The sequence below is a fragment of the Primulina eburnea genome, chromosome 1 (assembly GCF_022965805.1).
Source record: "Primulina eburnea isolate SZY01 chromosome 1, ASM2296580v1, whole genome shotgun sequence".
In the NCBI taxonomy this organism is placed as follows: domain Eukaryota; kingdom Viridiplantae; phylum Streptophyta; class Magnoliopsida; order Lamiales; family Gesneriaceae; genus Primulina; species Primulina eburnea.
Genome location: NC_133101.1, coordinates 53531412 through 53556706, shown reverse-complemented (window position 1 = coordinate 53556706; position 25295 = coordinate 53531412). Strand labels below are relative to the sequence as shown.

Sequence of the window (25295 nt, the reverse complement as noted above, 5' to 3'; positions counted from 1 at the left end):
CAGTTTCACGATGTTGTCCATGTACAGTGAAGCCAACTTATCGAGATTGTAATTCATGCGGACGGGTAGGAAGTGTGCAGTCTTTGTGAGTCTGTTCACGATCACCCATATACCGTCGTGGCTTTGCCTAGACTTTGGCAATCCTACCACAAATTCCATTGAAATATGTTCCCATTTTCACTCGGGAATTTCCAGAGGTTGCAGTAATCCTCCAGGTCGCTGGTGTTCTGCTTTGACCTGCTGGCATACCTGACATCTGAAGACGAATTCAGCTACATCTCTTTTCATGCCATTCCACCAGAAACTATTCTTGAGATCCCTGTACATCTTTGTACTGCCTGGATGGACTGAGAACTTTGACTTGTGCGCCTCTGCCATTATCTCTTGGCGAAGGTTATCACTGTCGGGCACACACAGTCTCTCTTTCATCCACAAGATTCCCTTGTCATCAATCTTATGATCTTGAGACTTCCCTTTTCTGACTTGCTCTTTAAGATTAGTCAGTACCGGGTCTCGATCCTGGTTTAACTTGACAGTCTCCTGTAGGCATGGCTGGGTAGAGAGGGATGCTAGAGTTACCTTGCCACGGTCCTTCCGACTTAGCGCATCAGCCACCTTGTTTGCTTTACCCGGATGGTAACTTATGGTCAAGTCGTAGTCCTTCAGGAGTTCGATCTATCGCCTTTGCCTCATATTAAGTTCTTTTTGGGTGAACAAGTACTTGAGGCTCTGATGGTTTGTGAAGATTTCACATTTAGCACCATAGAGATAGTGCCTCCAAATCTTTAAGGCGAAGACAACCGCTGCTAGTTCCAGGTCATGAGTAGGATAATTCTGCTCGTGCGGTTTTAACTGTCTTGACGCATAGGCGATCACTCTTCCTTCTTGCATGAGTACGCACCCTAGACCGTCCTTAGAGGCGTCACTGTAGATAGTGAAATCTTTATTCTCTGCTGGCAAGATCAGCACTGGTGTGGACGCGAGTTTCTCTTTCAGTGTCTGGAAACTCTTCTCGCAATCCTCACTCGAGGTGAATTTAGAATTCTTCTGTGTGAGTCTCGTTAGTGGCACGACTATCGAGGAGAACTCTTCGACGAATTTTCGGTAATACCCTGCCAATCCAAGAAAGCTTCGGATGTCAGTGGCGTTCTTAGGTCTCGGCCACTCGGTAATTGCTTCTACTTTCCTTGGATCTACTGAAACTTCTTCTCTTGAGATTACGTGTCCTAGAAATGACACACTCCTTAGCCAGAACTCACACTTACTGAACTTAGCGTAGAGCTCATTCTCTCTTAAGGTCTGCAGAGCAAGGTGAAGGTGTTCTTCATGGCTCGTCTCGTCAGGAGAATAGACGAGGATATCGTCGATGAATACCACTATGCAGTGATCCAGAAATGGCTTGAACACTCTGTTCATTAGATCCATGAATGCTGCCGGTGCGTTGGTCAGACCAAAAAGCATAACTGTGAATTCATAATGCCCGTATCTGGTTCGAAAGGCTGTCTTGGGAATGTCTTCAGCCCTGACCTTCAGCTGGTGATAACCTGTCCTCAGGTCCAGTTTAGAAAAGACGGCGGTTCCTTTAAGCTGATCGAACAGATCGTCTATCCGCGGTAGAGGGTACCGGTTCTTGATGGTGATCTTGTTCAATTCTCTGTAGTCGATGCACAATCTCATACTACCGTCTTTCTTCTTGACGAAGAGTACTGGAGCTCCCCATGGGGACACACTCGGTCGAATTTGCCTCTTGTCTAGCAATTCTTGGAGCTGTTCCTTTAGCTCCTTGAGCTCGGCTGGTGCCATTCTGTAAGGTGCTTTAGAGATTGGTGCCGCACCGGGAACCAGGTTGATCTCGAATTCCACCTCGCGGTTCGGGACCGTCTCTGAGAGTTCTTCTGGAAAAACATCTGGGAAATCTCTCACTACCGAGATGTTCTCCAGTTTCAGCTCGACTTCTTCTTTTTCCTCACTGACCATTGCTAGGTAGATGTCTTCTCCGGATTTCATGGCTTTCCAAGCTTGAGATGCGGACAATAGTACCGTGAAACACGACTTCTTCTTGATTTGGGGTCCGGAGTTTGACTTCCTTTCCCTTACAATCTACTACTGCATTGTTTCTTGCTAACCAATCCATCCCTAAGATGATGTCGAAATCGACCATGATCAACTGTATCAAGTCGGTGCTAAAAGTCTGATTATTGATACTGATTTTACAATCTCTGTAAATCTCGTACGTTTCCACGGCTCTATTAGTAGGTGTGGCTATTCGGAAGGGTTCAGTTAGTTTATCCGGCTTACGTCCTAACTTCTTAGCAAACCTCTTAGACATAAAGGAATGTGTAGCACCACAGTCAAATAATGCATAAGCAGGCACTGACTGAATTAGAATGGTACCTGACACGACTTCAGTTGCGTCGTCAGCCTCTTCCTGAGTCATGGCAAAGATTCTAGCATTGGGTTTGTCCTCCTTTGGTTTACTAGGGCCTGCTCCCGTATTTGGCCCAGTTCCTCTGTTTGGCCCTGCTGGTCGGTTGGCAGCAGTAGGACATTCTGCAATTCGGTGCCCCACTTTCCCACATCCAAAGCATACATCGCTGGCCCTTCGACATTCCCCAGAGTGCTTGAAGCCACATGTTGAGCATGTCTTGAGTCCTTGATAGTTAGTGGCGGGGAATTTCCCTGAGAGAGGTCCGCCCGACTGATTGGGCCTCTTGAACACTGGTCTCCCTTGAGAAGGCTGGCTGTTAAGGGGTCGCTTGTTCCTGTTTTCCCCTTCTCTTCGACGAATATCAGCCTCGGCTCGGATAGCCGCACCCATCAAATCTGAAAAGTTGGCAGGTTGGTAGACCGCTAGATCTGACTGGATCCTACTGTTCAATCCCTTCTTAAAGCGGTGCAATTTTAGAACTTCATCCGCCATAATCGCCGGAGCATATGATCCAAGGGCGTTGAACTGAGAGGTATATTCTACTACTGACATGTCTGGAGCCTGACTGAAGTTTTCAAATTCACTTAGCTTCTGCAGTCTGACTTCTGCCGGGTAGTACTGTTTAGGAATGTTTCCCGGAAGATTCGCCATGTGATTGGTCCAGCAGCGGTCATGGCTGGCGAGACTCTTCCCACCATTTAGCAGCCTTGTCTTCCAGGAAAGGCACTATCACGTCCACTTTTAGTGCATCCGGGACTTCCAACAGTCTCAACTGAGTTTCCACGCTTTTGAGCCAGCTCTAGCTAACTTCGGGGTCGGCAGCGCCACTGAAAGTTGGGCACCTGTTCTTGCGCAGGGATTCATAATGGAACTTGAATCCATGCTGTGGTGGAGGTGGTGGTGGTTGATTGGCATTCGGGTTCACTAATCCTTGCAGTGTCGTCGCCACGATGGTAGCTATGGCCATCAAGTCTGCTTGATTAAGACTGAACTGAGGTGGAGGTACGTTGCCTTCTTCATTAGTGTTGTTGTTGTTGTTAGCATAACGGGGGTTGCGGTTCTGTCTTGGTGGTCTACCGGCCATTTCCTACAAGTTAAACGCTTCTAAGAATTTGTTGTATATATCGACAAGATTTAATAGATAAGTTATGCTGGAATAACTGAGTCAATAAATAAACATAATTTGAATATAGATGAACGACTGAGATAAATAATAATCATACTTTATTAATCTTCGAATTTAAAGAAACAACTGAATGAACAAAGCGTATTGAATGGAAATAAGTCATGCTGACTGAAAAATAAAATAGCAACAATGGAAGGATAAACTCCTAGTAATAGGGAAAGGTAACTAAGAACTCTAATCATCAATCTCTCCATCTCCTATGGCAGCTATAGGCTCGTCAATCTCTATCGGCTCCTCTTCTTCCGGCTCCTCCTCCGGCTCTTCCTCTTGTAGAATCTCCTCCATGTGGCTGAGCTGGGCATTCTCTGTATTAAGCTGGGCATTCTCTGCATTAAGCTGGGCCAACTGTGTCTTCTACTCTTGAACATCTGCCTCTGCCTCGTCCAACAGATGCACGGTACACTGGTGGCGCAGTTCGTACCCCTTCTTCTTCTCCTTGATCTTGTTCTTCAGCGCTTCACCATGTTGAGTCAGCTGATAGTTCACCTTGGCAATGCAGCTTATAGCCTCACTCAAATTTTCTAGTCTCTTTTTGCTCCTGACATTCAGCTGTTTTTCTTCCTCAAATTCTTTGCGATAGCGCTCCACATCCTCTCGCAACTTTCCATTTTGATATTTGCACTGCTCTATGACGTCCCGTAGGTCCATGTTATCTCCCCTAACTAGTTCACCTTGATAGATAGACTGATTAAGGCGGACCTGAATCTCTTCTTTCTCAGCGGTTAAGGTTTCGACCTCACTCCTCCCCTCACTCAATCGGGCTCTAAGTCGTCGAATCTGACGGGACTGATAGTGAAGGGCAAGCTCCTTCAAACGAAGGGCAGCTTGGACACGAGTACGGGGTCGCATGGGAGTAGATGGAGCCATTTCCTGAAATCAAAAATGGAAATGCTCAGAATCCGAAATAGACAGTATATAACAAGTGAGAATATGCAATATATATGAAATTTTCGAAATTTAAATAAATATATATTTTATTCCAAAAATGAAAAGTTTGGAATTAGACATATGGGTTCGAAGCATATGTTGAGAGGATTCCAGAACAGTTGACGGAATCGAATTCGGAGTTTCCCACGAAAAGTTATAAGGGTTACAAAACTTTCATAAAACGGCAAAAACGACGTTTTGGAGGCCTAAACGAAGGATTTTCGCGATTTCAGCGTGGTGCTCACAATTTTAGGGTGGTGAGCCTTGCTCGTTGGGCCGTTTCGGAGGGGATAGCATCGGCCTCGAGTTAAAATTCCACCGAAAATTTTTCGTTTTTTTTCTTCTTGAAAATCGATTTTTCCCAACCGGACTATGAACCTGACGGCTCTGATTCCACTTAAATGTCACGCCCCGAAACTCGGGAATGACACCGGCGTTTTTTCACAATCACACAATCGCAACAATAATCCTCTTGTAGCACAGTATAACCCGAACCAGTTTATATATCATAATCTCAAATTAAATAACCAATGTCTTTACAATTACCAAAATAAATAAGACAACAGAATTTTAATGCGGAAACGTAAATCTAATTAATAATAACTTAAACTAAATTCCTTGAGCGTTCACCATCCCCAGAACTGTTCGGACTCCTCATCCTCGAGTTCTTCTTCGGGCTTATCTGGGAAGGGTTGTAAGGGGAGTGAGTATTTGGGAATACTCAGCAAGTGGGGGAAATATCGAGCACAATAAAACAACATGCATAAAATTCGAGATTTTCATGACTTTCATACATACTTCATAAACATGCATAACATTGACCCAGCACTGCGACTCATCTACTTTCTACGGTTTACTGACGTCAGTCCCTAATTTTTACTCCTCTAAGGGGGCGAGGCCGTATAGCGGTTATGTCCCCCACCGAGTAAGGGTACGTCGTGGTTGGGATTCCCTCCCATATACAGTCGACTCCTCACAGTGCTTTTAAAATCGTATGACAAAACAAGAAAAGTGTAGAAAGAAGATTGTACTCGACTATTTATTTTTCTTGTAAAAATCGAAAACATGCATACCCAAATCCGAAATTTTAAAGTTTAAAAATAGCCCACTTACAATAAATATTGGTGCGAAAAACGTAGGTGCTTGGCTTTGAAAAGTGGATCGCTTCGTGCTCCTCACTCGGGCAGCGCTTCGGCTTGGTTCCTTGGACGGTTTTTGTCCAGTATTTCGGCTAGGGGGATCTGCTGAATTTTCGAAAATTGCAGCTATGGGTTTCGAAATTTTGGTGTAAGGAATGGCTAGGAGGGTTGGCCTATTTATAGGTGAGGGGAGGGTGTTCAACTTGGTATTGAAATCTTACCCAATTAGGCCTCAAATCTCTCAATGTCTGACTTCCAATTTCCTTGCTCTTTTTCGAAATTCAGCTACCAAGTGTGTGAGATTAAATCCTTGATTCTTTCCTCCTTGATTGGTTCGAAAATAGTGATGCTAACTTGGGGAGGATTTTGAGCCATCTTTGATTATTTTCTTCCAAGTAACCATGTATCTATCCACCTCAATAATTAGGCAATTAATCTAGGAGGATTTCGAAAATCTTAAGCAATAATCAAGCCTTAATCCTTTTAATCTGCATGATATTCAATCTTGCAAGAATTTCCTTCCAATTCGAAAATTGCATGCTTAAACACAATACATCAATACAATATTGCATGTCCAATAGTATCTCCACATATCCCATAAAAAAAATATTCTCCACTATGCAAGTCTTATTTTTATACCATACAAAAATCTTATGTTAAGATTTCCCTTACAATTCTTTAATTAAATGGTGGGAAATCTGGTTCTTACACAGTTGACCGGTGAGTGTTGTTGATGTCCCTGTCGCCCAGTACTGTGGTTTTCTCTAGATGGATCCATCGCCCAACACATTTAAGAATACGAGTCACAATCACGATCTGAATTCAACATACACGAACATGAATATGAATATGTTAATATGAATATGAATATGAGGACATGAATATGTTTATATGAATATGGATATGAATATGTTTATATGAAAATGTTTATGCATAAGATTATGAAAATGTTTTTATTTCAAATTTTTATGCATCATGAAAATGTTACGAAAATGTTTATGTTTATGCATCTTCATAAAAACGATATTTTAAGTACAAATATTTTCACTGTTATATGTTAACTGTATTACGTATTACTCGTTATCAAGGATATGACGTGTTGAGTCTTTAGACTCACTAGGTGTAATTGATGCATGTGATTATGATAATAATGTTTATGATGGTCTTGATGGTAAACTTTGCTGGACTGAAGGTGCACATAACCCGAGGACCGACACTAGTTTTCCGCACTAATTATGATTTATGATTTCAAGTTATGTTAAAAATATTTTACGAATTTTTATTCATGTTTGGAGAAGTTTTTGAGAGATTATAGTATGAGCTGTATTTCTCAATTTTAAAGTTGGTTGTTTTATTTTAAAATGATGTCAAAAATATTTTATGGTTCGGCCGAATGCTAAGTGAGGTTTGAAAAAAAAAAAGAATTTCTAGTACGTTTTCAGAAAAAAAATTTATCAGACGTCTCAGATAAGGCTTAGAACTGATCAAATACCAAGCTTAAACTGAAGCTATCGAGACGCAAACTGAAAGTGCCAACTGAATGACCGAACTAAACCAGTACAACTGAAGTATCAAGAGCAGTTCAACTGATTGTCTAGTTGATAGGTGGTTCAGCAGAAGACCTTCAGAAGCCTAGCCAGCTGATGAAGTGTTCAACTGATGAAGAGCCCAACTGACTAGTTCAACTGAAAGAGTGAAATTAGTTCTTTTGACGAGTCAACTGATTTCATCTCACCAGTTCAAGACCAGTTTAGAACATCAGTTAGGAGCGAACCGATTTGCAGATACGACAAGCTTAATCCAGCTGTGCACAAAAGTACAAAAACAATTGTATGATAAAAGTACAATAAGAGACGTTGCAGCAATACTTAAAGCCAAATGTTCCAGATATTTATTTGGGGGAACAAATTCAAACTGCAACGGATTCATTCACAGAGTCTCATTGTACGCTCAGCCAAACGCCCTTAAAAATAGAAGGCGAAGCTCAGTGAAGAAAAATATGAGAGTTGATGAGTTAAAAGATAAAATATAGAGAGGGCACGCATAATGCTTATCAGCTTTGAAGAAGCAATCAGCTCAGAAGGAATACTTCAACATGTTATCATCTTAGTTTTAAAAGCATATTTCCCTCAATGTGTGAGAACACTTTCGGATAGTTTTCAGAGATCAATTCTCACACACACACTACCACCACTCAAATTCCGTCTTGCACAAAGATATAAAACATGTGTATGTAGTCTTTGACACACAGACGTTAAACAAGTGTTGGCTGGAAGGTGATGCCTTTAGTCTAGACTAGGAGTTCAGTTACGTAGTGGGTAAGCCTTAAGCTGGGTGGGTAATTACATTTGTTGTAAATAATCAAAGTCTTCTTGTGTATCCTACCCGAGGAGGTAGAATGGGTGACGTAGGAGCAGTTGAAGTCTCCGAACATCCATAACCATATCTTGTGTTATTTATGTTTAACTACTTGTTTTTGTTCTTAACTGATTTGATCAGTTCTAGCTGATATCAGTTCAGTTCTGTCCATAACTGAACTGATATAAGTCAGAACTAATCCCATGTAATTTTTAGTTATTCAGCTATACATGATATAAAACTGATCAGTTTTCTTAACAAAGAATTACTTTGAGTATTTTCCGCTTGGTTTCTAACCAAACTCGATTTAATGTATCGATGTACACATTCTTAGAACACGGGCTATTGCAGCTCATTGAGAATATTGTATTTGAAGCACCCTTCCAAGGTGCCCTCACACAATCCATCACTCTGATACCATTTCTAGCTCAATTATAACAACAAGGATATTTTTGATCACTTTGTCAAAATTTGGGAGTTCGAACTAAAAATTTTGGTCATAGAGAGTAAACCCTAAGTTGAAACTTAAATTGATAATTTTTTTCCCTAATTTACCCTAATTCCATTCAAGTATCAATAAAAAAAAGCATTAAATATAAAAGATGTTTTTAAAAAAGTATCACAAAACAAAATCTACACAAACGAAAGCTCGTGTAGTTGGTAAAGTAGGTAAACGTTTGATAAATGGTCAGTAGTTCGATTCATTCTATCAACATACATTTTCTTGGACGAGCTAGTCACATAGAGTTTGTCCAGTGCGATTTACTTGACTAACGTGATTTGTAGATTACTCCATTATCCTTGAGTTTACCCAGTGTCTATTGAATATAGAGACTACAGGTTCTATAATGTAAAAACAAAAAAAAACCCAAAAAAAGTTGAAATGTTCACTCTACATTTTTATTTTAAAATAATATTTTAGCAAATGAACAATGTGACAAATTTTTGTAAGATTATAACTTTTCTTTTATATGAGGAAACATTATGATTGATCATCTGATACATACTTAAATGGGATAATATTAAAAGAGTATGTCTCTTGTGAGACGGTCTCACGAATCTTTATCTGTGACACGGGTCAACCCTACCCATGTTCACAACAAAAAGTAATATTTTTTAATGGATAACCCAAATAAGAGACCCGTCTCACAAAATACAACCCGTGAGACCGTCTCATATAATTTTTGTCATATTAAAAAGGATGTATTAAATTGTAACGTCCCAAAAATTTGAAGGTCCACGTGAACCAAATGTATGTAAGTTAACAAATTCTTTATGTATTTAATTAGTTTATTTTAATTGCATTAAATGCATGTTTAAGTCATGCTTTCATGTTTATTTGAATATATTACTAGAATGCATAAAACTGTGTTTTAAAAGATATTCGACACGCGATCGAGGAATGGAGACTGAGGACCATATAAGAGAAAATATTTTATTAAATGATTATTTTTAATTATTTAATATATACTATATTTTAATAAGTATCTTCAAAAATGAGGTATTTTGAGGTGTTTTTACGCACCGAGTTGTATTTTAAACCGAAAATCAATTTTGACGAAAATAACGACTTTTTGGAGGCCCGGTGTGGGGACCCGGACGTTAATCCATTCCTTAATCATCTTTAGGAATAAATAATCAAGTATAATGAACAGGGTCTAAAATTTTTTTTTTTAAAATGCAAAGCGGAAACGTACTGTAATTAAATTCAAATTACATATTAAACATAGCATACAATTATTGTATGATCTACAATAATCCAACTAGGTTCAACTACAAGTCAGTGCTGAATCCTAAGTTGCTTCAAAGCCCGGATCTCCACGCTATCTAGTCCAGCCTCGTTCTCTTCTTGACCCTAATCCTAGCCCACCTGTTGCCATGCACACATACAAACAAGACAACAGCCGGATAACTCCGGTGAGATATAAATATCCCAGTATAAATCATGTATACATGCCATCATATAAACAATATAAAATCATAAGACAGCAAATCATATCCTATATCAAAATCATGATATGAATCAATAACAAGAATAAGTCATATTCTAAACATGTACCCTGATCCGGAACATAATTCAATATCAGGAATAATCATATTCTAAGCATGTACCAATATCAGGAACATAATTCAACATCTGTCAATATCAATCGATATAACTGTCACTCAAACTCGTGACTCTACGTTTTAGACTAGATTCAATCCTAGCCTAGGGATCCCGGTTTCCAAATGTGGTGTTACTATATCGAATTCCGTAATAGAAGGAACTCTGTTCCTATTACTCGATATAACCAAATATGGTGTTCCTATATCGAATTCCGATATAACCAATTATGGTGTTCCTATATCGATTTCCGTAATAGAGAGATTCCAATTCTATTTACTCGATATAACCAAACATCCGGAGTCCTGACCTATCCGTCATAGACTGTGACCTATCCGTCATAGACTGTAGCTTTATCGCTAATATCGTTATCTTGAGACATCGTGCAATGTTCCCGTGGCGATTCCACCACTATCAGGAACTTCTGTCACAAGATTACTCATCTGATATCTGCTATCTATAATCAAGAAAACAAGTACATCAGTCAACTCAATGCAAATATCAATGCAATAAAGTAAAGTATGTGATTTAGGGAAACTCGAGTCAAACCTCACTCGAGTTGTGCAATCCCAACTCAACATTAATTTATACCTTTATCTTCTCGCTCAGAAGAAGAAGAAGAAGTCCCGACTCTATCTCGGTTCATTCCCAATCTGGTAATAACAATACCGAACAGATATAATATCAATAACAACTCAATTCAGAACCTGTTCTGATCAATTCAAATCAAAACACATAATCTGATCAATGTCGAATCAAGACACCATCCAATTCATATCGACAATACTACGATATAATCAAAATCACTACCGAATCTGTTCAATATCAATCAACTGATGTTTCGACGGTATAACAATACAGTCTCGATAACCCCGTCAATCCAAACATCACAGATAATATCAGAACTCATAATTAATGTCGATGCCAGTCATAATCTCAATAACCATACATATCTGATATGAGTTCTTAGTCAAATCGACTCCAAAAATCATAACAATTACATGATCAGTCCGTTTCTTAATCTGACTTCGATTATATGATGTCTAATATGACAAGAACATCATATAAGAATCCTATTCAATTCTGACAATATCATAATTTCAAAACATGTCAGAACGTAGCAAAACTTACGTCCAGTTGTAGCCTGCGTTGATAGGAACTCGGTACCGAAGTCGGATTCAAAATTAGACGGACGGATTCCTCGTAAATCAAATTCTAAAATCAGATGGTGAAGTTGGCCTCGGTTTTTCTTATTTTCCTTCTGATTTCCCCTTTACCTTCGTGTGTGTATATATATATATATATATATATATATATATATATATATATATATATATATATATATATATATATATATATATATATATACAATTCACGCATGCAACAAACAAGTGGCTCATCCTTTGTAATACACGTCTCGCGCATATGCGCGACATCTATCAGCGCATATGCGCGAGACACTAAGTCTCGGCGCGTGACTGGCACCTCGCCTCGCGCATATGCGCGCCCCTGATCGGCGCATATGCGCGAGTAATTCTTCACAACTCTCGGGTTGTGTCGCGCATGTGCGCGAATCCAAGTCGCGCATGTGCGCCAACCTTTCTGGATTGCTCGCGCATGTGCGCGCATAAAGTCGCGCATGTGTGTCGATGCTACTGTCTTGCATCATGGGCTACTGTCTTACTCGCGCATATGCGCGCCTACTCTTCGCGCATATGCGCGAGACCTTCGGCTCTCGCACATACATTATCACACGTATTCTTATTTCGTGTCCCGATTAATCCTCTCATAATCATATCAAATTATCATTCAATAATTACAAATTATTAGGATTAAAATTCCGGGCTTTACACCCGGTTAATATTTTCGAGAAGCAACCTAAAAAAATATTTTAATTACAATCTGATGGGCCTGTTATACTAGGTTATTGAGCCTAGCTTGCTATACAAGTATCTATATCAATTAAAAGCCTTCCAAAACCCTAAGCCTTCTACACAAACACAGGTACAGACAAACGCAAAGACTCTCCAACAGCACACAAACAGACACACCACACGAATTTTTGAGAGGACAATCACGCGAATAGTGCAGAATTCCAGCGAGGTCCTCCCTACGTCAATGTCCCTCGCATTACAAGTCGTTTTCTGTGCGTAATAAATGCAAGGGCACATATTAATCTTCCTTCACTCATCTTTCGCACCACATTATATGTTTTGGTACATGATTGTATGAAAAACATGGTACACTTTGTATATTTTCGTTTTTATTGCATAAACATTATAAAACTTAAGTTTTCATCTTTTAAAACTCTTGCTTATGTTGTACAAAGAGGCTGTCATGGTAGTGCTATGGGAAGTGATGTTTTTCCACATGTTTAAGGGTCTTTTGGTTCATGTTTAAAGGCTGGAAAAGGTAGGGCAAAAAATATCGAACGAAAATTTGGGTTTTTGATAAACTAGGGTTTTTGAATTTTGGGTTCTAGAAGGGCAAGGCTGTGTGCTGCATATGGGACACATCCAGGGGTCTCAAGAGAGTTGTATGATGATCCTAGAGGGGTTAAATGGGTGTTGGTGCAAGGAGGCAGGAGGATTGGGTTTCGGGGCTGTGGGTTCTAGGTCTTTTAAGCTCGGTCCAGCGGGGTCTCTAGGGTTCGGTCATGATCCTAGGAAATGTTCATATTGGCTGGTCTTGTTGGTTGAGTGCTAGGGCCGAAGGGGTGCATGGAAAGTTAAGCTAGGGATTTGAGATAATAGGTGTAGAAATTCTAGCAAGGTTCTAGGCTTGTGCAATGGTTATAATTGGCTTGATTTGGGTTGTATATGGTATGGTTAGGTGTTAATAAGCTATAGTTCAAATTTGGTAAGTTTTGGTTATGTTTTGAGTCAATACGGATTAAAACCGATGAGTAGGGTTAAGCTTTAAAACGAATTGAGAAATTAGTCGAGTATGTTGGAACATTTCATGTTCGCAATCTTAAATTTGATGTGAACAAAACTTGTTTATTTATTTTTAATAATCTACCTTAGTGCGCAGATAACTGAAACTGAAATAATCAGTTACGAGCCAAAACTGAAGCTTTCGAAGAAGCCAACTGAAAGCATCAACTGGTCAACCAAACCAGACCAGTTCAACTGATGTGTCGTAAATGAGTTCAACTGATTGTTCAGTTGATAGGTGGTTCAGCAGGAGAACCTCAGAATCCCGGCCAACTGAAGGAGTGTTCAGCTGATGAAGAGCCCAACTGAAGATCAGTTCAACTGAACAAGAGTGAAATCAGTTCAACTGACGAGTCAACTGATTTCACCAGCCTAACTGAAAACCAGTTCAACTGACCAGTTCAGAAAATCAATTTGGAGCAATCAGTTGCAGATCAAGTCAAGTTGAACTAAGTGGAATCCAGCTGTGCGCAAAGGTACAAAAACATTTCTCTAGTCAAAGGACAATAATGGACGTTGCATCAGAGCTTAAAGACAAAAGTGTTCCAGAAATAAAAGACAAATTTCGAGGAACAGATTCAAAATGCAGCTGATACAATAATTGAGTCTCACTGTACGATCAAACTTCACGTCTATAAATAAATGGTGAAGATCGGTGAAGATATATACAACACAAGAGAGAAAAGAAAAGGGTATGTTTCAAAGTCATATCAACTTAAGAGAGAAGCATTCAGCCCAGTCGAGGGAACGGTTAAACGTGTTATCAGCTTTAGATTAGAAGCATATTTCCCTCAGTGTGTGAGAACACTTTCGGGTAGTTTTCAGATATCAGTTCTCATACACACACACACACACACACCACCACCACCACCACTCAAATACAGTCTTGCACAAAGACGTTAAATATATGTATGTAGTCTTTCTCACATATACATTAAGAAGTGTTGACTGGAAGGTGCTGCCTTCAGTCTAGTCTAGGAGTTCAGTTAAGGCACTGGGTAAGTCCTAAGCTGGGTGATTTTATACAAGTATTTGTATCGATCAAATTATTCTAGTGAATCCTACAAGAGGTGGTAGAAGGGGTGACGTAGGAGCAGTTGAAGTCTCCGAACATCCATAAAACATATCTTGTATATTTAACTATTTAACTATTGTTTTTGAAACTGATTTAACTAGTTAGAGCATCCGTTGGTTCAGTTATCACCATAACCGAACTAATGAATGGAAAAACTAATATAGTCTTTTGGTTATTCAGTTACACAAGATATACAACTATATCAGTATTTCTTAACGAATGATCATTTCGAGTGTTTTTCGCTTGGTTCTATACCAAACTCGATCTAATTCATCGATATATACATTCTTAGAACACGAGCTATTGCAGCTCTTGGAGAATATTTTTTTTGAAGCACCTCAAGGTGCTTTGCAAACGTTCCTTCAATTGGTATCAGAGCTAGTAGTTCTAAGAAGGACATTTGAAAACAGATATTTTAAAATATGTTTTAAAATGTTATTTAAAATGGATTTCAAAATCATCTTAAATATTTTATGCTTTTGTTATGAGGAGAGAAAAGGTTCCTGGCTCAGCAACTAACATTGTAGCCACTTCTCTCGATTCATTAACTTTGTTGTTTTAAGTAGCTAGCAGGGTGTAGAGTTCAACTGACAGCAGTTCAACTAAACTGCTCAAAGGACATTATTTCTGTTGCAAGTCTACCAGTCCAACTGATCAACAAACAAACCTATCAGCTGAAACTGATGAGTTAAGTGGAGCTTAATCATCAGAAGTGTCGCCGCTTAATTGCCATATCAGATCAAATATAGATGATCAATGCGGTTCAGCACCAGTTGAGTCCAGTTTGAGTCAGTTCGACCAGTTAGCCAGCACAGAGATCAAGTGCAAAGGAAAATTAGCTGATCTTCTGGAAAAAGAAACTCAAAATCTTTGCAACATTCAAAGCATTCAAGGCGACCAGTTGTTAGTATATTCAGTTTTATTATGTGTAAATTAACTGATGTTTGATGTTATTTAAAGTCTGCTAGTAGAGTAGCAATTTCCCTTACATTGGTTGATATGCGCAGATGTATAATACTAGGGACGTTTATTTGATTAAATAAACATCTTGTTCATCCAGTTAGCCTTTACATAACTGAACTGCTATTTTAAAATTTGTTGTCTAAAGTTCTTGATTGATACCAAGACTTCATTAATCACATAAATGATTATATTTTTGAAGGGGAGCTTTTCATTCAGTTTCTGAGGGGGAGTTTTGTTTAGAATTATCCCTCGAACCGAAAAATTGTTTTCAAATTATTTCATTCAGTTGTTGAGAGAGAGCGTTTCTTTCTGCTATTCCTCGAACTGAAAAACTTTTCTTTAAAAAGCTTTTCTTTATTTCTTTGATTCTCTCATTGGGGAGAACTTCTTTTTAAACTTTAATTGTTCAAGTTTTGTGATCATCAAAAAGGGAGAAATTGTTGGAACATTTCGTGTTCGCAATCATAATTTTGATGTGAAAAAAAATTGTGATTTTGTTTTTAATGATCTACTTTAGTGCGCAGATAACTGATATAATAAGTTACGAGCCAAAACTGAAGCTGTCGAAGACGCCAACTGAAAGCATCAACTGATCAACCAAATTAGACTATTTCAACTGATGTGTCGTAAATGAGTTCAACTGATTGTTCAGTTGATAGGTGGTTCAGCAGGAGAACCTCAGAATCCCGGCCAACTGAAGGAGTGTTCAGCTGATGAAGAGCCCAACTGAAATCAGTTCAACTGAACAAGAGTGAAATCAGTTCAACTGACGAGTCAACTGATTTCACCAGCCTAACTGAAAACCAGTTCAACTGACCAGTTTAGAACATCAGTTTGGAAAATCAGTTGCAGATCAAGACAAGCTGAACTAAGTGGAATCCAGCTGTGCGCAAAGGTACAAAAACATTTGTCTAGTCAAAGGACAATAATGGACGTTGCATCAAAGCTTAAAGACAAAAGTGTTCCAAAAAGAACAAGACAAATTTCGAGGAACATATTCAAAATGCAACTGATGCAATAATTGAGTCTCATTGTACGATCAAACTTCGCGTCTATAAATAGAGGGTGAAGATCGGTGAAGATATATACAATACAAGAGAGAAAAGAAAAGGGCACGCTTCAAAGTCATATCAGCTTAAGAGAGAAGCATTCAGCCTAGTCGAGGGAACACTTAGAAGCATATTTCCCTCAGGGTATGAGAACACTTTCGGGTAGTTTTCAGATATCAGTTCTCACACAAACACACCACAACTCAAATACAGTCTTGCACAAAGACGTTAAACTTGTGTATGTAGTCTTTCTCACATAGACATTAAAGAAGTGTTGACTGGAAAATGCTGCCTTCAGTCTAGTCTAGGAGTTCAGTTAAGGCAGTGGGTAAGTCCTAAGCTGGGTGGGTTTATACAAGTATTTGTATCGATCAAAGTCTTCTAGTGAATCCTACAAGGGGTGGTAGAAGGGGTGACGTATGAGCAGTTGAAGTCTCAGAACATCCATAAACATATCTTGTGTATTTAACTATTGTTTTTAAAACTGATTTAACTAGTTAGAGCATATGTTGGTTCAGTTCTCACCATAATTGAACTAATGAATTCAAAAACTAATCTAGTCTTTTGGTTATTCAGTTATACAAGATATACAAATATATCAGTGTTTCTTAACGAAAGATCATTTCGAGTGTTTTCTGCTTGGTTCTATACCAAACTCGATCTATTTCATCGATGTATACATTTTTAGAATACGAGCTATTGCAGCTCTTGGAGAATATTTTGTTTGAAGCACCTCAAGGTGCTCTGCAAACGTTCCTTCAGAGGCTCTTATGTTTACGTCTAAGAAATATTTATTGGCGTATTCTAAGGTGATATGTTAGTTTGGATGGATTTAGGTCGTCGTTTTAAGGTTTAAGGATAAATTGAGAAAGTTAAGGTCTTCAGGGGCAAAACAATCATTTTACACCTGAAAAATGTTAGACGTCCGGGCAGTGTCCTGAATGGTGTAATGAATGTTAAAATGTTTATGAAATTTTATGATGAAACTTTAATCCTAAAATACATATTCATGCTTGGTTTTAAAAGAAAAATTATATATATATATATATATATATATATATATATATTTATATATATAAGTGGTGAAAATGATGAAAAGTTGAAGGAGGTGACCTGATTGTGAAAAAAAAGATATGATTGAGGATATCGTGAGGGAAAAAGCTCCAGAGAGAGCCTGTCCTTGGGGGAAGGCTCAAGAGAGAACCCGAATGCAGGAAAGGTCCTAGAAGGAGCCCATTTACAGGAGAAGGTCCCAGAGCGAGCTTGACGATCGTATTTCCATCGAAATGATATGATGATATGTAAGACCAAGGCTCAGTTGACGGGTGAGAATGTCGCTGATGTCCCCACCGTCTGGTATACGTAGATAGATGTCCATCGACATACAGATGAAACAAAGTCACAATTAACGATCTGAATTCAATAAAATGACAAAGTATATGTATATGCTGAAAGGAAATGTTTATGATGAAATGTTTAAAGTAATGCATATTCATGAAAAGTTATTTAATTAAAAGTATTTTTTACTGTTGTATGTGAATGTATATGTATTACTTGCTATCATGGTTAAGGTTTGCTGAGTCATTAGATTCACTAGGTGTGATCGATGCAGGTGATCATGATTTTGATGGAGAACTCAATGGTTGAACTAGCTAGACTAATGTTGTACATAATCCGAAGACCTTTGCTAGTTTTCCGTATTATGTTTATGATTTAAGCTCACTTTAAAGATTTTATGACTTATGATACTTTTGAGAGATTTTGAGAGATTGCGATGTCTATGCTTTATTATGAAAAATGCTAATTTTAGTTTTGATTTTTTCATATTTTGAATTACATTATTGTGATTTTTAAATAATTAGTTGGTGAGTTTATTTTTAAAAGGTGCAAAATATTTCTATATATTTGTATGTGGTTAGGCCGAATGATTTAGAAATTTTTTTCTAGTATATTTTAAAAAAAAACGAACAGCGAACGTTTCATAAATTTAACGTGGACTATGTTTCATTTTATTTTTTGATTTTTAGGAAAATTTGCGTTAAATATTAAAAAGAGATGATCAATTTCAATATTGCTGATCTCATTACATTTATATTATAAGTCACTTGAAAATTACAAATTTCTAGCTAGTGATTTTATCAGTTTCATTAAATTGCGACGTACCTTTCTAATCATATGTAACATCATGATTTTAGAGCTAGTTGAGTTTCTTGTTAAAAAAAATATCTCATCATATACTTGCGTATTTGTTTGAAGTTAACCAACCCCCAAAACTTTGTTTGAATTTACTAAATGTATTTGGGTAGAAGTGTATCTGTACTATTCTATTAAGTTTGAGATACTTACAGTAACTAATTTTATTGCCATGGTCTGTTTTAATAAATATATATTAATGAAATGTTAAAATTTTAATGCAAGTTATATGTAGTTCAGCGGATAGAGTCATTGTTTCTCGGTTTAGATTATAGGTCCAATTCTCACCGAGTTCATTTTTTTATTCTTTAATTTTGCAATTTGTTTTATAATTTATATATCAAAATTACAGTGTAGTCCTTCACTATTTCTTATAATTATATTCTGATCATCATTTAAATATAATTAAATGAATTATAAAAAATATTATATAAGCATGTAATGCGTGCATCGGTGCACTAATATCTCATTAAACTTTCGCTAATAAAATTAATTTTGGTTTAACCATGATTTACAAAATGTAATCTTATTTGAGACATGTTTCACACTTACAGTGAAAAATAATATTTTTAATATGAATTTTTTTTTTATGAGTCGGATTTGATATGATATTTATCTACCAAAATTTACTCATAAAAGAGTCTCATAAATTTTTTTATTTTATCGAGTAAATATTATATGAGACAATCTCATAATTCATATAAGATAAGTTGTACCAATTCATATTCATAAAAAATTCGAATCGAATTAGAAATTTGTGGTAAAAATATCAAATAAGTTTTTTTTTTTTTTTTTTAAAAAAAATGTCATCGATCGCCTTCTCTTTAACATCCCCCGGTTTCTCCTTATATAATTAATATTTGCTTTCGCACGCACCAAATCCATTATTGTTTTTCACCTTTTAATCTCTCTCAATCTCATCCCTCAAATTTCGCCACTGGTCTCCTCCTTGTAAAATTTCGCATGAAATGATCGCATTTTCTTATGTTGATCGATCTTGTTTCGAGTAAATTCATCGAGGATTATTGATGACTCTGTGAATTGTGGGTTTCTAGCTCAGGGTTTGTATCCTTGTCTAGGATGTAGTTCGCGGAAAGGAGGAATATCGTCTCTTGATTGATGTTTTTCATTTGATTTGTTGGATCCAATATTGAACCGTTAGTCTTCCAGTTTCTTGAATTATTTTGGGTTTCTGCGGATGTTTTATCTCTGCTCTTCGTTGAGATTTCGGGTCTAATAATATCTATCAAGCTTGTAAATTGGAGAGGGTTATTGATTTAAGTGGAACTGTTGGAATTGGGGACTTAATTATTTGAATCGATTGCCATGGATCATGTCGTGGGTGGAAAATTTAAGCTTGGGAGAAAAATTGGGAGTGGTTCATTCGGTGAACTTTATTTAGGTACTTAATTCTAGTTTTGGTAATGAACAGTTGGGAATCTTGTCTATGGTTGATCTCTTTTGTATCTATAAAGATTCTTTTTCCTTAATTGATGTAGGAGTGAATATACCGAATGGAGAAGAAGTAGCCGTCAAGTTGGTAGGCTTCCTTGCTTATTATAGTGTCTTCCTTTTGACCATCATCTTTGTTGTAGTTAAGTTTGGAGCAAGGGAATCACATAGATTGATGAATATCAAATATGAAATTTTTAATATTACCTTCGAAATCTTGGATCTATGTTTTTCTCTACCAATAATTCCTTGCTAGTTCAGAAACTTGTATATAACAAGTACAGACGTTTATAAACCACATCTATGGAATCGGCCTTTATTTCCAAGGAGAATTATCGGTGTTTGTCGGTGGAAAAGTTTCTTTTCTTGTAGAAACGTCATTAAAAACATATTGATGTCCGTGCTACCACACCAAATTTGAACTAATGTTGCTTGGAAAACTTTAGCCTGCTGACATAAAAAAAAGTTCAGTATTTTATCAAAAAAAAAAAAAAACTAGCAGCCATGGATTATCTGATGTTGAAGAGATTACAATCTTATGCAGCTCATTTTAATAAGCTATTTTCTCTGTTTTGCATTAGCTCCTCTACAACTTCTTTTTTTAGATTTTTTTTGAGAAGCTGGGTGTTTGCTGGTAAAAAGTTGACAGGATTTGTGTTGATGCTATGTTCACAAGTAAAATATAGTTGCCACTTTGATATTTTATCATATTACCATGCGCTCCAGGAATCAGTGAAGACCAAGCACCCTCAACTTCATTATGAATCAAAAATTTATATGCTTCTCCAAGGAGGAAGTAAGTTGCTCTATCACAAGTACAAATGCACATTACTAGAGAGATTCTTGTAAGATATCAAGTCGCGGAGGTACATTCTGATGTACAATAACCTGTGATTTGATCACCGTTGACTAAGTATTGTTAACATTATGTAACTTTATCCTTTTAAACGTCTCAGTGAATTATCAATTTGAGATATTGTTAAGAGTTTCTTAACATGTCTTTTGGTCGTATAATCTGTAGCAGGCACTTCTCGAGAATAACTAACTTTCTATGCACAAAAGTCAATTTTCATGTTGGCTTTTCTCTAGTGGGGTTTTTTTGGGGCTAAGGAGGTGAAGTGGGATGCCTGTGATTATATATTGAACTCACCGAAAACTTTTTGGTTCTCAAGAGGATTGAAACTTCGACCCTTTCATCCTTTGTTTTTCTCTGTGTTTGGGACTTGGAAGGAAGCATCTTAAACTACATGCAGATTGCAGATTGTTTATAAACAAGATGATCATTTTATCAAAATGATTCTTGTATGAAGTATGAGTGCTATTCTACTCACTTGTTCTTATGAAATTTTACGACACTTTCTATTGTCATGTAGATGGTGTTCCCAACCTGAAATGGTTTGGAGTCGAGAGTGAATACAATGTAATGGTCATAGATCTTCTGGGACCAAGTCTGGAAGATCTCTTTAATTATTGTAATAGGAAGTTCTCCTTGAAAACAGTATTAATGCTCGCAGATCAACTAGTAAGTAATTGGAAAAAATTGTAAATCTTTTCTTAGGTCATTAGTGTATCCATTGAACTTTATGATCTGTCTAATATTGTAAATTACTTTCAGATTAATAGAGTTGAGTACATGCATTCTAGAGGTTTTCTTCACCGTGATATAAAGCCTGACAATTTTTTGATGGGATTAGGGCGTAAAGCAAATCAGGTTCGTTTTTTCTATCACTGTCAGTCTTGAAAGTGTTTTGATGGGCTTGCGCTGGTAGTTCTGTTGCTCCATCTGTTTCTCATCAGATATGGAACATCAGAATTAAAAAAAATGGTATAATTGACCATTTTCCACACATAACGATGAACGAAGTATAATGAACATTGGATATACTCTTAACTGTTGCAGCAGATAAATTTCAGTTTTTAGTTGAGGTGTAATTTCTACAGGCATTTGGTTTCTTTGCTAGTGTTTTTGTGTTTAGTTTCTTCTTAGAATAATTGACAACAAAATGTCTTTCCTATTATTCCAAACTATTGACTTTCTTGACTTTTGCTTTTGTGGATGTTAAATTCTAAATTGATGCATTCACCTCATTGCTTTTGGCATGGTGTTGGTATCATTTTTACTGATGCTTGAGGTAATTGTTGCAGGTCTATATCATTGATTTTGGTCTTGCAAAAAAATATAGGGATCTACAGACTCATAAGCACATACCCTACAGGTGCTTTTCCCATGTATTTTGAATACGGAAAATTTTCATCTATTTTATTTTTCATCATCTGTGATATGTTATGTCGATTTTTTCAAGCTATTAAATGTTGTTGATTACCAATTAACCCTTTGTTTATTCGTTTACTCTGACTGATTGTAGATTCTGAACTTTTTAAGACCTATACAGTGCCTAGTCTGGTAATACCACGTGGTTTTTGGATTTTGGATTTTGGTTTTTAAGAATTACAAGGATAGTTTAACATGATTCATTTTCACGCCATGGTTCCATCATACCTGAGATGTGACAAAAGCATGGAGTTGAACATTTTTCTTGTGATTGTAGCCATTAGACTACTTCCTTGGTGGGTCTATGAATTTTGCAGTTATGATCCTTTAGACTGCACGAGTGTTAACCATGTCAGAAGGTTATGGTTTGCTTTTATAATGTAATCACATGCATCTGAGAGTTTCTTGCAGTTTAGTTAACTTGGATATATTAATTGATGAATGTCTTCTTCTTCTATTTCAGGGAAAATAAGAATCTAACTGGCACTGCTCGCTATGCTAGTGTCAATACACATCTTGGTGTTGGTAAGTGATGCATCAGGCATCATATGAATGTTCCCTATCCAGAAAGTAGGTTTTCGAGGGGTTGATATGATTTATTTTCCTTCATCGGTTTGTGATTTAATTATGATTGCAGAACAAAGCCGAAGAGATGATTTGGAATCCCTTGGTTACGTCCTTATGTATTTTCTTAGAGGAAGGTTGGTTGAACATGTGGGATTTCGGCCATGTATAATTTCCGATATCTCCCACATAGTCACCAATCTTTTTATCCTGTACTTACTTGGAAATTTTTTCTAGTCTTCCCTGGCAGGGACTCAAAGCTGGCACCAAAAAGCAGAAATACGACAAGATTAGTGAAAAGAAAATGTTGACTCCTATAGAGGTTAAAAAAATTGTGTATAATTTGTATTTTTTCGTCATGGTGGTATCCTTATTTGAAACATATGGTTTAGGGTTTATATTTGACTTGAAAAATGTAGAAACCTTGCTAGTTTTATTTGCATAACCTGATTAAATCATTTTGGCCAGTGCCCTTCCTGGATTATTTGGTTTACTTCGTTATAAGAATTGCTGCAAGTTCACTTGATATGTAATTATTACAGGTGCTGTGCAAAGCATATCCATCAGAGTTCATATCATATTTTCATTATTGCCGATCGTTAAGATTTGAAGACAAACCAGATTATTCTTACTTGAAAAGGCTCTTCCGGGACTTATTTATCCGTGAAGGTACTGAAAGCTTTAGCTGTCATTATATTAAGGATTTCCAGATTTCTGGCGTTACAGTTTGCAATGTTTGTGTAGGTTACCAATTCGACTATGTATTTGATTGGACCATCTTGAAATATCCTCACATTGGTGCTAGTTCCAAAGCAAGAGTGAGTGCTGGATACTTTTAAGTTGGTTGCTCTTTTCTTTTGTTTTAATTTAGTAATTGGTGTTAATCTTCCTGCAGAATCCCACTGGCAATGCAGTGGCTGGAACGGCTGGTGAAAAACCAGTAAGAACTTCAGGTATCTCACTTTCACCAAAATGAGCTCACGTGCATGTAATTTTTTTGATATAATTTTTCTCACAGATATCTTTTCTCTATGTATAGTATAAGAGCATCCTATACTAACTATATGAAGTCGTGGTTTAATTTTAGATTTACCTAAAACTCTCTCCATCTTATCAAAATAACTTCGTAGATTTACTATATTAACATTTTTCTAAATATTTTTTTAACTCCTAAATTTAAAAATTTATAACTTTTATTTTAAAATTTTAAAAAAACTACTTCATTCTTTATTTTTATTAAAGATGTGTATGCCACGATCTGCTAGTATTAATAATAGTGGACGCACTCAAATAGCTTACATATATATGCTGAATCATTAAATTATATTAAATTTATAATGTTGAATTTAGAGCTTGATTGATATTTTTATGTTTTGTTCAGTTGGACAAGATATTCGAGATAGATTTTCAGGTGCGGTTGAAGCTTTCTCTAGAAGAAATATTTCAGGGTCTGGGCGACATGGTGAACATCCGAGACACAGAACATCAGAAGATGTGCCTTCATCCAAGGATGTGGTATTTACTCTTAGCCCTTCCCATAAAAACCAATCATCAAGATTTGAGAGAACTGCTTCCTGATATTTGTAACAGATGGTTAATATACTGTAAATTGTAGCTCCATTTGATATTTTGGACCTATTTTTCTGGTTTATCATGTGCAGCAGCAACCTGAATCAGAAAAAGGCCGTAGTTCTCGAAATGGCAACTCTTCAAAGAAGGCTGTTGTTTCAACCTTCAGACCAAGTTCCTCTGGTGATCTCACTAATTGGCAATCAAGCAGGCTGGTTTCGGGCAATGGTCGTTTATCTACAACACAAAGACTTCAGTCCGGAACCGGAATGGAACTCAAACCATCATCTTTCTCTCGCTCAGCTGCTGCAGTAACTTCAAAAGCCACTCGGGACGACCCTCTACGAAGCTTCGAGTTCCTCTCGATCAGGAAGTAAAACTTGTGAGTGAATTATATTTGGTAAAATAAGTAAACGTGGAGCGCATTCTTTCTGTGTCAATGTAAAATGCTTGCATCAACAGGTATATTATATATATCACTCTGTCAACTGTATTTTCTTGATCAGGTTTTTGTTTTAGAATTCTTATATGTTGTAATGCTCACAGTATACTCGTAACTCGTCCAAGGAATTGATGAGTTCTATGCGGCACTTTAATATTTTTACAAGACGATAAATAGTTGTTTCTCTAAGAAATTATGTTTATATATAGTATCGTCTTCGTGCCCCTTGTGGGTTTTCTTTTTCTTTAGACATGTAAATATCATCTATGTTATATTATTAAACGAGAGATCTTTAGAACGGACATCAAAACATTTAATTCTATAATAATATTTCTTATCTTAATAAAAACCTTCTCAATTCAATTCATATTTTACATAGAAAAAATCTGAACAATTTTTTTTTTTTTAAATCGAAAAACTTTTCTAAATCGAAAATAATTTCGTGTAATTGTTTAATTATATTTATTAAATTAAAAATAATAATACATATTGACATACAACATGTATGTATCTTCCATTTGTATAAAATAAAATAATACGTAGCCAAGAAGTGACGGCTTTATGAACAAACCCATAATCTTGTGCTATATTTGGTTTATTTCGAGTGTTGTGATTTTTTGGGTAAAAGATTTTGGGAA

At 36.9% G+C, this 25295-nt stretch overlaps 2 protein-coding genes across 3 annotated transcripts; one reads left to right on the top strand and one right to left on the bottom strand.

The window, feature by feature from the left end:
- Window positions 1-1966: 1966 nt before the first annotated feature.
- Window positions 1967-3079, bottom strand: LOC140808048 (uncharacterized). The gene has a single exon (XM_073165053.1). It carries the CDS (start codon window positions 3077-3079, stop codon window positions 1967-1969), a length of 1113 nt encoding a protein of 370 aa, XP_073021154.1.
- A 16137-nt stretch (window positions 3080-19216) lies between these two features.
- LOC140831135 (casein kinase 1-like protein 10) lies at window positions 19217-24868 on the top strand. 2 transcript variants are annotated; one of them, XM_073194932.1, is made up of 14 exons: window positions 19217-19760; window positions 19858-19898; window positions 20537-20606; window positions 21184-21332; window positions 21426-21521; window positions 21956-22026; window positions 22546-22607; window positions 22720-22783; window positions 22884-22968; window positions 23189-23315; window positions 23391-23464; window positions 23542-23599; window positions 24028-24161; window positions 24311-24868. In XM_073194932.1, the coding sequence occupies exons 1-14, from the start codon at window positions 19685-19687 to the stop codon at window positions 24590-24592; spliced, it is 1389 nt and encodes a 462-aa protein (XP_073051033.1). In that variant the 5' UTR covers window positions 19217-19684; the 3' UTR covers window positions 24593-24868. The 2 variants fall into 2 exon arrangements, with proteins under 2 accessions (XP_073051033.1, XP_073051025.1); XM_073194924.1 differs by having other exon boundaries at window positions 19218-19760; window positions 24308-24868.
- The last annotated feature ends 427 nt before the right edge of the window (window positions 24869-25295 follow it).